This window comes from Fusarium flagelliforme (assembly GCF_020744385.1).
Source record: "Fusarium flagelliforme strain FIESC 12 MPI-CAGE-AA-0113 chromosome Unknown B0J16scaffold_2, whole genome shotgun sequence".
Classification (NCBI taxonomy): domain Eukaryota; kingdom Fungi; phylum Ascomycota; class Sordariomycetes; order Hypocreales; family Nectriaceae; genus Fusarium; species Fusarium flagelliforme.
The window spans coordinates 6,718,698-6,732,014 of NW_025763504.1; the positions used below are offsets into that span (position 1 = coordinate 6,718,698).

A 13,317-nucleotide genomic window follows, 5' to 3' on the forward strand; every position below is an offset into this window, starting at 1 on the left:
TCGAGATCGGCTTCCCTGTACCGCTAGAGCCCGACATCCTGCATGATGTTGGTCTAGGAACGGAGAGACGACTACGCTCAGGCTTACGCCGCAAATACTTCGTCTTTAATGCAACGATGGCGTTTCAATCACCTGGTCAGGGGCCTAGAGGATGCGCTATTGGAAGTGGGTTAACGATCTGTGAAGTGGGAAGGCAACGGAGTTGACGAAGATGGACTTTCGTGAAAGGTGATACTGGATATCATTATTTTGCTATCCTTGGTTAAAGAGACTTCCAAACTTACGCGACACTGAGCGATTCTGGGGTCCAGAACGGTTAAAGGCGTATCTATAAGATCATACATACATCTACCACGTGTCCCAGTCGCTTGCTTCTGTTAGAGGGCAGAGATATGAAGTGGTATTTGGTGAACTGCGACCTTTGTGCCGCATCAGATTTTCAACGGTTCTTATGCCAATGCATTGTGCCTGTCACGAGGCATACTTTCACTGTTATAACTCTACCTATACAATATGATTCAGCGTCTTCCTCCTTCAGAGAGGTAATAGGAGCCCTGGCTATATTTACAAGACTGAGATTAAATGTATGGCTCATGATCCCACTCTTCGAATTCCTTCGTATAACAAATCCATAACTTTTCAGGATGCTGCTGTGCCTTTAGCCACATATCCCGAAGACTTGTACCCTCGCCGCGAGCAGCATAGAACCATGAGTTAACCGACCAAATAGCTACCTTAATACGCCCTTGGTATTTCTCCCCATTAAAAATAGTTTCTTCTGAACTGTCCCATTCTGCATCATATGCCCAAACCCAATAAGGATCAAGAAGATCACCACTAGCTTCTGTACGCCGGAGATTTTCCTCGCAAGTTAGTTCAATAGGAATGACGATGAAAGTATTCCGTAGAATTCCAGCAGTCAAAAGATCTTGATTCTCTTCTCTGAAGTGTCTGTTGTGTAATTAGTACATGCATTCTTTGCTAAAGGCCTATTTTGACTTACTTTCGCAAATCATCATCTTCTGCCATACTCTCGTTGGGATAAAACGTAGGCCACTTCTCAGTTTCCAATCCACGCAAAGTCATCCTATTGCCATAGCCCTGGCAATGGATACTATGCCAGGTTACTCTAGTTGCCAAAGAGAGATCATTAAGACCACCCCAGACTGTGTGCCAGTTATTCCCGTGCTTCTGTTGGACCTCTCTGGACATATACCAGATGAAACCAAACTCTTCTTTAACCTCAAGGATCTTTTGTATCCAGGCTGGCGGCGCCGGCGATACCCACTTCCAGATTTGTTCTAGGGTTTCCTTGTATCCTCGCGGTGCCAAGATTATTTGCCTCGTTCGTTCGTCTTGGCAAAGTTGCAAGAAGGGTTCCATGGATTGCCGGTATTCCTGATCCACCTGCGCTTGTGCCTCATCTGAAAAACGTTCAATAGCCGGAATCATCCATTCAGCGTTCCTCCGAGCTTTCCTGAGTTCATTATCCCGCACAAGCTCTCTGGCACGGGCGGCAGGGGTTTGGAGCTGTTCTTCTCGAAGGCGTTCTTCGTAGATGTCCTGTAGTCTACCGCCGTTGACATAACATATATCGCAATAGACTAGCTTCCAGGCATCCAAGTGGAAAGGCCGGGGACTTTTATCAAAATTCGCAATATAAGAAACTAAGGTGGAACTTGCCTATTCAAGGTTTTTGAAGGTCAGTCCTCAAGTCATACAGTTCAAATCAACACAATTAAGGTGAAACTTGCTCTTGCGACATCTTTGGTGATACGTTCGACCATTAAACGCTCGTCACGGTCGTAGGTAGTCCGGCCAAGGAGGGCATATTTCAGCGGTTGACACGCTATAATTTCGGAGGGATCAATCAAGGCCACTTGCACAAGGTCTCGGCCTGCAATGAGCTGTTCCAACTTCTGGGCCTCCTGTTCTCTTTCAGCGATTACCCTGACCCTGGCATATTCTTCTGCGGGAAGATGTTGGAGGCGTTGACGGTGCTCGGTTGAGTTAAGATGCATCAAGCTCCTACAGAGCTCTAGATTCGGGTCCATTGTAGTTGTGAACGGCGCTCAGCAGTGTTGTGTTGCTAAAGTTGAGGCTGTAGGCAAGTGAGTGAATTGCGAGAGATGAAGAAGATTGAATTAGTGGCATGTTTTATTTCATTTCAAAGACCCCACCACGTGGATCAATGCCTAGGCATACAGGAAGCTCTGACTCATGCATGGATTATTTAAATTAAACTATATATTAAAATAAAGTTATAAAGTTATAAGATTTCGTTTTTATTTCTTTATCGCACCTGCTCCGGCCTATGTCGCGATAAGATAGCGCGGGGATCCACTGAAAAAGGAATGGTGGGGGTTGACGATATCGGAGGTTGACCTGATCGAGTGTGAGGACCGACCCCAGTTAGAGTGGCAGCAAAGAGCAGTAAACACCGTGAACAGAATCGCCAATTGAATTGAGAGTTAAATTATTTCAATTGGCAATTTATTACAAGGTTAAAGCCACTGCCCGCATCATTGTCTGCTCCTACTGTTGACAGCTAGGATTAGTCATACCCCTCCCCCGCGCGCCCCACCTCCGGCTCAAGCTCCGATCTAAATTTTTCCCTTGTCTCTGACCTCATCGCACAAACCCAGCAAAAACTCACGTCTCATTCACCACAACCGTCAAAATGAGTGCACCTCAACTCGGCCTTCTAGGCGGCGGCCAACTCGGCCGCATGCTCTGCGAAGCCGCGTCTCCTCTCGAAGTCGAAATCGCCATCCTCGACGCCCAAGACGCCCCAGCAAAGCAAGTCTCCCGCAGCAAGTACCACGTCGACGGCTCTTTCAAAGACGCTGCCAAAATCAGAGAACTGGCGTCAAACTGCAGTGTTCTCAGTGTTGAGACGGAACATATCGAGACGGCTGTGCTGGAGGAGTTGAGTAAGGAGGGCAAGGTTGTTGTTTATCCTTCTTGGAAGACGCTGCGTCTTATTCAAGACAAGTATGAGCAGAAGGATTACCTTGGTAAGCAGGGTATTCCTATCGCTGAGCAAACTGCCGTTCAAGCTTCAAGCAACGATGAGATGCGCGCTGCTCTCAAGGACATCGCGAACAAATACGGTCTCCCTTTCATGCTCAAGTCCCGAAAGGATTCATACGACGGACGAGGCAACATCAAAATCGCCAACGAAAACGACATCGAGACCGCAGTAACCGAATTCGGCAACCTTCAATGCTACGCCGAAAAGTACGTTCCCTTCCAGCGCGAGCTCTCCGTCATTGTCATCCGTACAGAAGACGCCGACGGAACAACAAAGCGTCTTGTGCCGTACCCTTGTGTTGAGACTGTACATGAGGATAACGTCTGTTCGCGCGTGTACATGCCTCCTCGCGATACACCGGAAGAGGTCTCTAAGCGTGCGCAGGATGTTGCCGTGTCTGTGGTTGAGAAGCTTTGGGGACGGGGTGTTTTTGCTGTCGAGATGTTTGTCACGGAAAGCAATGAGATTCTTGTCAATGAGATTGCGCCTAGACCTCATAACTCTGGTCATCTCACCATCGAAGCCGTTCCCTACATGTGAGTATCCCCCATTGATCACCGTTCAGCGGATGCTAACGCATCGCAGGTCTCAGTACAAAGCCCAACTCACATCCATCCTCGACGAACCCCTCCCCGAACGTCTCGATCCCCACGTATCATCCAGCATCATGATCAACATCCTCGGCGGTGCCTCACCAGAATCTCACCTTCCCCTTGTCAAGAAGGCCAAGGCTATGTTCGCTCCCAAGATTGGTGTTTACCCCCACCTCTACGGCAAGCAGTCCAAGCCTGGTCGCAAGATCGGCCACATCACTCTTACTGGCTTGGACTCTAGCATCAAGGAACTCGAGGAGATCGCGCAACCTCTTGTTCAATTGGCAGCTGATATGCGCCAAGAGAGAATCAACGCCAAGAGCAAGGCCATGCGCCCTGAGCAGGCTGTCGCCAAATCTGCCCCTGCACCATTGGTCCTTGTCACTATGGGTTCAGACTCGGATCTTCCTGTTCTCAAGCCTGGTCTTGATATCTTGACACAGTTTGGTGTTCCTTGGGAGGTCGATATTACCTCTGCGCACCGAACACCCGTCAAGATGGGAAACGTCGCTACAGCTGCTGCGGACCGTGGTATCAAGGCCATCATTGCCGCTGCAGGAGGAGCAGCTCACCTGCCAGGCATGGTCTCAGCCTACACTCCCCTCCCCGTCATCGGTGTTCCCGTGAAGGCAACCCACCTCGACGGTATGGATTCTCTTCTCAGCATCGTCCAAATGCCTGTAAGTCCCCTCTTCACTCCTGCATCTACACAGACTAACGTTTTACAGCGCGGTGTTCCTACTGCCACCGTCGGAATCAACAACTCCACCAACGCAGCCCTTCTCGCCATTCGCATTCTGGGCGCTTTCATGCCTGAGTATTTGGAGAAGATGAAGGCTTACCAAACTGATATTGGTGAGCAGGTTAATGGTAAGGCTACCCGTTTGAGGGAGTCGGATGTGGAATCCTATCTCGCCTCGATGAAGAAGGGTTAGTAGGAGTGATGATCCTTCTGTTGGACTTGAGATAAACAAAAATAGTAAATCGATTTGATTCAAAACTGTGATTCGGGTAGAAAGCTTCATCGCCCAGACAATCGCAACAGGGTGCAGAGTATAGAATGTCTTGATGTTTTATGACGAAGAGATGAGATCTGGACTTATTTTGACAAACAGTCAAACTGTATTACGGAGAGTTGATTGTACAAACACAACGCCTTTCGTGTATCATTACTGAATCGACACTGCTGTGCTAAACTCCAACATAAAAGACTAGACAGCCTCAGAACCCTCCCGTATTTTTCCACTTGCTAATCATCCCAGCCGCACCCTTAACAAACCCCATAACAGTCCCCGGATTCCCCATATATCCCTTCGCCGGGTTCCCATCCTTATCCCTCCAAATTCCATCCTCTGCAACCTTTCCAAACTTCTTCGTATTCTGATTCCTATCAATCGTCTGCCTCCACATCTGACAAATCTCCGGACTATCCACCATGACATTGATTTCCTGACTATGGAACCAAGATTGGGTATCTTGATTGCCACTGCCTTGAATTCCAACGCTTCCGTCTACGATGAGCAGTTTGATGTGGCATGAGCGGGATTTGAAGGACTGGTGGATTGGGTGGTCTTGGTCTTTTCCGATGTAGTTGTATATATGTAGACGCTCGCGCTCTGGGCTACCTTCTGGTAGCGATGAGACGAGAAGTTGTGAGATCTGATCGTTTGTTCCACCTTGGCCGGGCATCATCTCGCCAGGATCATTGTATCCGAAACATACATAGTACGTAACTTCAACACCTCGTTTAACCGCCTCAATAAGCGCCGGTATCAACGGCGCGGCATTCAAGTCAGGTGTCTGGATAAAAATACTTCGTTGAGCATTTCGCATCAGGGACAGCCATGCCTCATTTTGAGGAACCTTGACGTTTTTTGTGTCCATTGGACCGTAAGGTGCACGAGAGACAAGGGCCATGGGAACGGGCTTTGGGTCATCATTGAGGATGTATGGCGTCATTTCTTCGCCATGTTGGATCTCGGGTCCAGTGGGCTCAACTTTATTTGGGGCCGCGACGTTGAGCTTGCGATTTGCTGCTTGAAGGAGGGATTCATATTCTTTGTCTTCGTAGCTTGCTTGCATGCGTCTGACTTCGCCTGCCATGTCGTCGTCGTAGTGAGGATCCTCCGGGGTATGTTCTTGAAGTGCTGTATCGGTAGCAGGGACTTCGCCTTGAGTAACAGTGACGTCTTGAGACGCAGGCGATTGGGTTGGAGAGTGTGCGCCATTCTCAGATGTGGGAGGGGAATCGCACAGAGGAAGTTGTGGATTGAGAGCCATATTCCAAGTGATTAGAGCAGTGTCGTATATACTGTCAACAATTGGTCCCCCGACATGAATCATCATCTCGAGGTTATCGTTGTCCTCGGTGTTATTGCTCATAACAGCCGCAGCCGTGCGATCCACCACACAGAATTTGGCATGTAGTGTTCCCAGCACATATTTGTGCAAGCTAACCACTTCCATGTCAATATTCGGAATCTCTCCTGGGGCAGGAAGGTCAACTGAATTGGACGTGTAAGACTTTTCCCTGACATGCTGATGCGGATTCTTGACATTCGCTGCCGTGGCTTTGTCATACATGACTTTCACAACGACTCTCTCGCCTCTCTGACCAGCGCGCCTCGACAACTCAATCAGCGCGCTCTTGATCAATCTTTGAGCGACAGATGGAGCCCAGGAACAAGTAATCAGGAACACCTCTCGTTGCGCGCGCACGATCAAGTTCGCAGTATGTCGCATGATATCCGCCAAAGGCGCAATCACTGTGAGAGGCATAGTACCATGGGTACCCATGAGAGGAGGAGATACGACTCCGGCCATTGGGTCTTTGTCGAGACATTGTAGGGCGTCGGCGAAGGCTTGGAGGAAGAGCTGACTCGGTACGGTAGGACCCCAACGGCCACATTGAAAGGCTGTCTCGACTGCGCTGACGGCTTCATTTGGTGGTGAGGCTGGTGGTGTGTTTTGGTTGGTCGATTTGTTGTGTTCGTTGTTTCGGTATAATTGTTTGACTATGTCGCCTGGGGATTGACTTGGGTCTTTTGCTAAAGCCGAGCTAACAGTCTCAGTTGCTTGGCATAAATTGAAGACATTTTGTGACACCATGTTGACAGTGTAGATCAATTGGAACTAAGGACAATCGTGACAATTAGACAAATGCAGATCAATCAATCAATCTGAAGGAATTGATTGAAACTATATGAGGCACAGAAAATAAACGTCATCTAGCATCTTCAAACCTCCCTAAGTCAGAGCACAACACCCAAGACCTGTGTGCCTTGATTCTGGACGGGTGCTTACGCATGCCTGGCCAATAAATGGGGCTGTCGAGACTTGGTATGGATACTCTTGGCGCTCTGGAAATAATGTAACTCTTGGCTTTCGCCCGCCAAGAGGGTTTGGGCTAAGGTCGGAATATGTGCCGAGAGTCTAAGACGGCACGTAATTCCCGGCCGGCGTAACCGAGGACGCCACGGTGGTTGAGAGGCGAAGTAGGATTAATTGGTTGGCATTGATGTGAATACGAAAATTATTATTTGATGGAGGTGCTGGTAATGGTGAGATGACATAGTCGAATCTTGTTGTAAATGGTGACCGAATGAGTTTTGGCAATGTACCAAAGACCTGTTATTTCCGATTGACTGGACTTGGCATTGTCTTCTCGAACCTTATTTTAGGGTAGGGCAACAAAAAGGTACCGTGTAAGCATTGGAGACTTGATCCTTCAAAACTTTGATGGACGATTTTGTTTGAACTTTGAAGTAGTGTAGAGAACTCAGATCTCATCTCGTGGCTCACTCACCAGTTAGGATATTGCTAATCGCCCGTATCAATCACCAAAGCTCCCATCTTGATACGTATTGACAGAAAATGACTGCGTATCCTCAGCACGATTGCCGTAGTCGTACACCACGTAAACGTAATGAAGAGATTGATCGTCATTTCCCTTATAATTTATTGCCTTAAAAAATGTATCTAGGTAGGCTTGCGATTGGAATATTAATCTCCGTTCAGAAGTTAAATGGAAACTCCAAATTGCTGCATCCGGGATTGACTCGACGGCTTCCAGGTCATAGTTTTTGTGACGTGGAGGCTTGGGTTGAATGGATATGTATTTTTTCGAGTCCACGTGTAGTAATCGAAATCCGTTGACTTTTGAGCCATTAGTAACGACGGACCTGTCATTAGCTGGCTCAACATGCCACAGTTGGGTGTTATCCCCTCCGTACCATGACGAGTCGCCATGCTGGTTGCCGCAGGTGGGTCCTTTTTTTCAGAAGGGCTAACACAGGCCTCCACGTGCTTGGGATATTTGGTGAGAACAGTAGATACAAGATCATAGATTTCAGCACCAATCGCTGAAGTGAGCGCTTGGTCCTGTTGTCTAATGTGTGCCATTGCACGTCGGACACCAGTTGAAGCATTGGTGACTGCGCCGGCAAAGCGAAGACGGTAGATTCCCTTGATCTGGAACATGGTGACCGTTACCAAAGGAAGCTTCACCTTGCAGTACAAGTCGGCGACATATATAGCTGAGCCGATGCTAGTTGTTGCTAACTTTTCGAGGTAGCTTTAAGAAAGGATTAAGCCGTGGATGACATTCAGGTATTTCGGAAGTTCGTTCTTGACTTGTATAGACTCGTCTACAAGGCGGTTGCGATATTCTGAAATGGAAGTGAGATCGGACCATTCCGCTGAAGCAGCAGGACCGTTTAAGGCGTCAAAGTAGCTGTCGTACGATGAATTTATGATAAAGATCTCCTTTCGAACACCATTGGCAACAATATCAAGATCGACGTGTGCGACAGCCTTTTTGCCAGCGCTTGTGACAATATCTATGAGCGACTGACCGGACAAGGTTCGCCACTAGGCATCGAAATTGTGAGCAGCGAGAGAGAAACAATTCAGTTAACATGCATGCAGCGGAATTTGTTGAACTTCAACCTGTTTATTCATGGTTATTCTCTCTGCCTAGCTACCCTGCAACACCCACAGTTCGGATATACCTCGGTAAAGATACAGTCCTACAAGGCTTTTTCCAGACGTGAAACGGTTTTGATTGGACAACAGAATTGTTCAGCGAAATCGGCCTCGTGTGAGAGAACGATAGCGTCTTACATGTCAGTGACCATCACCTCACTTGCATCTCACCCATGTCTACAAAATCCCTCAGTGCCATTTTCCAGCTCAAGTTTTGGATTCAACGACATAGCCATGCGGCCTCTGGATATAGTCTGGTCTACAACTCCACCTCCTCACGATTGCGTTTATGAGAATGAAGGAGGGTTGCCAACACATGTCGTAAAACAGAATGGCGAAAACGGATGCAGCAAATGCTTACTGGTTTACCTCAGCTCTCGTCTTTATGGTCGAGGTCATTTTGAAGGAACCCTAGAGTGCACTGAGGAGACTGATAGACTCGTTATAGCGTACGAAAGGTCCCCTCTTGGCTTCATACAAGAGCTTGGTGCTATTCAGCTATTCTTTCCTGCCTGAGCACCTCGACCAGCGTGGGATCTTATAAAACCAGGGAGAACATCTTCAAAGGGACGACGAGAACAATTTCAATGGTTACTTTCGACGTGGATCAAGGAATGTGATGCAACTCATCAGAAGTGCACAAACAACGATTCCATACTCCCACGACGAGTCCTTGATGTTGGCGATGCGAAGCACAAACATTTATCTCTGTATGTTTCTTCACAACAGTACGCTCCGTATGTGGCTCTCAGCCATTGCTGGGGCAAGCATCCTGTCTTACAGACCACGAGGACAAACGTCCAGGATCACGAGAAAGCCATAAGCTTTAACAGCCTTCCCAAGAACTTTCGAGATGCGGTTGTAATATGTCGCGGTATAGGAATCCGATATCTGTGGATTGACTCATTATGTATCATCCAGGACGATAAGGCCGACTGGGAAACACAGTCTGCTGAGATGGCAACCATCTATAACAATGCCTATCTTGTACTTGCAGCTTTACAAGCCGCCAACTCAAAGAATGGCTTTCTTGACAGAAAAGACGAAAGCTTTTCTGAGACGCCACAGCTCGACGCGAAGAATTCACTGAAAATCGCCAAGTTGCGGAATCCTAATGGCACAGTCTCGCATATTTACTGCCGAAAACGGAACAGTGAGCCGTTACACCAGCATCGATTCAAGGTCGAGGAGGCACCTTTGAACAGACGGGGATGGGTCCTCCAAGAAAACACACTATCAAGAAGAATAGTCCATTTTACAAACAGCGAGATCCTCTGGGAATGCATCGAATGTCTAAAATGCGAATGTATGGAGATCGAGGACGATGATCTCGAAGAGAATAGTCAGATTACTGCTGGCATGGTGAGAAACGCCCAGTTCACAAGAACCAAGGCTTATGACGCGCCTGAAGACCTGCACGAACGGTGGCTACATCTTATAAGTAGATACAAGGGTTTGGTACTTACCCACGACTCTGACAGACTGCCCGCACTTTCAGGTCTAGCAAGACTGTGGCAATCACGCGGAGCTGGGCAGTACCTTGCTGGTATCTGGAGAGACCACATACCGGAGTCACTGTTATGGATCAAGGAAAAGAACACTGAGTGTAAGACATGGGATGGATATATGGCTCCATCTTGGTCACCTTTCTCATTGGGATACATCGATGGGAATACAAGCGTCAGACGACTTGCATTCGTCTTTGGCGACCCTTACAGATATACAATGACGGAGAGGGCTGCGCACGTCGTGGACGCACAATGTAGCTTAGTGGGCAATGATCCGATGGGAGCGGTGAACGACGGATTCATTACCCTGAAGGGTCCTATTGGTACGGTCCTCGTTGAAGGCGATACACCGTTTTATGTCAACAACCCGATCCTCCAGCCTTATCAAGGACACTCACCCCTACACCCAGGGATCTGGGGACTGGCCGATTGGGACTGCCCGGAGGAAAGCGTCTTCCAACGAGACGTGTCTCTCATCCTACTTGGCTATAGCGGTAAATATGTCAAGCATCTCATAGCTATGGTGTTGATGCCTTTGGAGACTGTACCTGGAACTTATAGGCGTATTGGGCTGTTGAGTTCGCCTCGAGATGACTTACGCAAGTTTCTTGAAGGTGCAGAGGAGCGTGTGGTCAAAATCAGGTAATGGTTGAAATAAGCTTAGACTATAGTTAATCAAGTCCGTTAAAGAACAGAGCCACATCCGTCGACACGAAGTATTACACTGATAGCTGATAAAAGATCGGTTGTTACCCAGTGATTCGACGTGCCAGCTCGGTTATTGTCTCTTCCAGACCATTCAGCTGATAACTCGAAAATGAAGCAATGAAACTATTATGTAACTTACACATTATAAATGGCGTTTGGTTAGAGGTTCATATTTGAATGGGACGTGTTTGTGTCGTGGTCACCCTGCATTCTTGATTGGGTGGGGAGTTGGACCAAGGACGTCAGATTGAAGGCTTCCGTGTGCCGATGGAGGATAGGTCGGGTGACTTGGAGAGGGAGCAAGGTCACCCTCAAGAATGCCCCACTAAGCCTCCATCTGCATTGCATGTAAACACAACTTTACCGACTTGGAACTGAGGACACAAGGTTGAGGGAGGTTTATCAAGATGCTCGTGGTCTGGGCGCGATGAGAACCTTCTCATCCCCTACAGCTCCTTCACTATGGTGGCAACAAAACTGTGGTCATATTGTGTTGCGTTGATGCTGTCAATTTAAAGCTCCCCCTCAGCTTTTTGTTTCATGTGAACCTTATGTCAATACCTCACTAGAGACTAACAACCCCTCAGCTCGGGGGCTCAGATGTTTCAGGTGAGAATAACCTTCGCATTCCATGGGAACAATAGGAGCCTCGCACACGAAAGGCCATATGTGCATATGCGTTGAAATGTATCATGAGACGTGGTGATGGTTATGATTCACACCTAAAACGCATCTCAGTGGAAGTTACCGAGTAGTTAAACGCTATTGTGGCTGAGATGGAGGCTGAAAGCTGAAAGTCATAGCGCTTACTAGTCTGCAAAACTAACGATTTTGGTTGAGCTAAACGCCCTTACTTAAAGAAACACCATCATGGAAAACTGACCCAAGCCCTACGATCTAGATTACGCCATGGCGCTATCGTGACACAGCATATGGGTTTGCGGAAAGAAAAAAACCAACATTTGCAGATTGGGAGTAAGACCAATTAAGCGCACTACTTACCGGCTTTTATCTGGACTTTTTAAAGCTAGTCAATGCATAAACGTCGTCTTAAAACTTGTGTCAAGCTTGCACAGCCATCGACTATGGGACGAGAGTAGATGAGAAGTACGCAATGCGAGCATCTTGTCGCCGGATGTGTCACTAGCGGACCCCAAATAGTTAGTTACCGCTGAGCACGGTGCTCCATTTCATATAAATGACAGCTCCCACCTGACAGGACAGTTGTTCTGAAATAGGGTTATTGCATTTTCTATCCATCACAGCTGTCTCCTCCTTAAATTTATTGCTACTATGGGTTTTGCTGCCAGTAAACTTGCCACACAAATACCCAAAGTGGTGGATGATGGCGTCCGCACAGGAGGGGTTGGAACCGCCGCAGAAGCTGCAGCAGCCCATTCGGTCGTAACATACAAGGCTGGTACGTCTTCTCCTGCTATTGGAGTTTGGCGGGGCATCAACTACGGAGACTACTACACAGATGGCTCGGACACGGTGCTTCCTCCTATCCCCCTTGAATGGATCATCTCACCCTACGGACGGATCGAACCAGACTGCCCCTCTGCAAATGCAACCCTTGGCACCTTTGCAGCAGCAGCCCTCTTTCCAGTTCTAATTCTGACGGTCTTCGGCTGCAGACCAATCGTCAACAAGCTTACTTGTGGGATTTTGGGGCAGAAGGGTGGCAAGGGCATTTATTTCACATGGCTGCTAGGCGTCAGCATCAACCTCCTTGGTAACTACATTTCTACTGTGGTTGTCACAGGTACAGAAGGATACGAACATCTCTCGCGGGGCACCGTCTTCGCATTATATGCGTCCCGCCCCAGCTTCACCATGACCATTATGGCTCTGCTGCGCATTCTTGTTCTTCGACGCTCCAAGTACGGGGGAGATGGAGAGTTTGTCTACGCTGAATCCTATATCTCTTCAGCTATCGGAGAGCTTTTATTACAGATAATTGCGGCGGCCTTCGTTGGGACCACGTGGAAGAGGTTCCCCAACGAGCCCATCAAAGATTACATGCATCCAGCTCTCATTTACGTAGAGGTTGTGCCTGCTATCACTCTCGTCTGTTTGATGGTGGTTCCCTTTTGGCACCGAAGCCCAAAAGTTCGAGAGGGCTGCGACCGCGTTGCGTACGCTATCGTAACCGCGCTTTTCTTTACCACGGTTATAACGGCTTCATGGGTCTATTGGACAATGTTCCTTTCCCTTCCAGGATCACTGTAAGTAGCAACTATTGTGAAAGTAGAGATACTGACATTTTAATTCCAGATGGTGCCCCCCTAAGCTCTATAGCCAGGCAGCAATCTGGATAGTGGCCTCTACTCTAGGTAAGCACCACAATCTTTGAATGCTTCTAGAGCTTCTTGGGAGCTTTACTAATAACCTGGCCAGCCGGATTTATCAGCGCCTAAGGACCTTGCAATATGCTACATTTTTAAGAAAGGCGGTTTCTTGTTAGTGTCGTTGGAACATTTTGACAATT

At 48.0% G+C, this 13,317-nt stretch overlaps 5 protein-coding genes across 5 annotated transcripts; 3 read left to right on the forward strand and 2 right to left on the reverse strand.

Moving 5' to 3' along the window:
• Positions 1-500: 500 nt before the first annotated feature.
• Positions 501-2,223, reverse strand: B0J16DRAFT_336261 (uncharacterized protein). The gene is made up of 3 exons (XM_046127186.1): positions 1,755-2,223; positions 1,004-1,683; positions 501-951 (listed from the first exon to the last, which is right to left on the reverse strand). Exons 1-3 carry the CDS (start codon positions 2,052-2,054, stop codon positions 579-581), a joined length of 1,353 nt encoding a protein of 450 aa, XP_045987840.1. The 5' UTR covers positions 2,055-2,223; the 3' UTR covers positions 501-578.
• Positions 2,224-2,626: 403 nt separating this feature from the next.
• B0J16DRAFT_301555 (uncharacterized protein) lies at positions 2,627-4,770 on the forward strand. The gene is made up of 3 exons (XM_046124599.1): positions 2,627-3,570; positions 3,620-4,307; positions 4,356-4,770. The coding sequence occupies exons 1-3, from the start codon at positions 2,681-2,683 to the stop codon at positions 4,560-4,562; spliced, it is 1,785 nt and encodes a 594-aa protein (XP_045987841.1). The 5' UTR covers positions 2,627-2,680; the 3' UTR covers positions 4,563-4,770.
• B0J16DRAFT_336263 (uncharacterized protein) lies at positions 4,771-6,906 on the reverse strand. Its single transcript, XM_046127187.1, has one exon. The coding sequence runs from the start codon at positions 6,733-6,735 to the stop codon at positions 4,849-4,851; it is 1,887 nt and encodes a 628-aa protein (XP_045987842.1). The 5' UTR covers positions 6,736-6,906; the 3' UTR covers positions 4,771-4,848.
• Positions 6,907-8,844: 1,938 nt separating this feature from the next.
• B0J16DRAFT_395951 (heterokaryon incompatibility protein-domain-containing protein) lies at positions 8,845-10,802 on the forward strand (the record flags this gene model as incomplete). The annotated part of the gene is made up of 2 exons (XM_046132223.1): positions 8,845-9,097; positions 9,161-10,802. The coding sequence occupies 2 exons, from the start codon at positions 8,845-8,847 to the stop codon at positions 10,762-10,764; spliced, it is 1,857 nt and encodes a 618-aa protein (XP_045987843.1). The 3' UTR covers positions 10,765-10,802.
• Positions 10,803-12,119: 1,317 nt separating this feature from the next.
• Positions 12,120-13,246, forward strand: B0J16DRAFT_317587 (uncharacterized protein; the record flags this gene model as incomplete). Its single annotated transcript, XM_046125378.1, has 3 exons — positions 12,120-13,054; positions 13,104-13,162; positions 13,227-13,246. The coding sequence occupies 3 exons, from the start codon at positions 12,120-12,122 to the stop codon at positions 13,244-13,246; spliced, it is 1,014 nt and encodes a 337-aa protein (XP_045987844.1).
• Between the last annotated feature and the right edge of the window lie 71 nt (positions 13,247-13,317).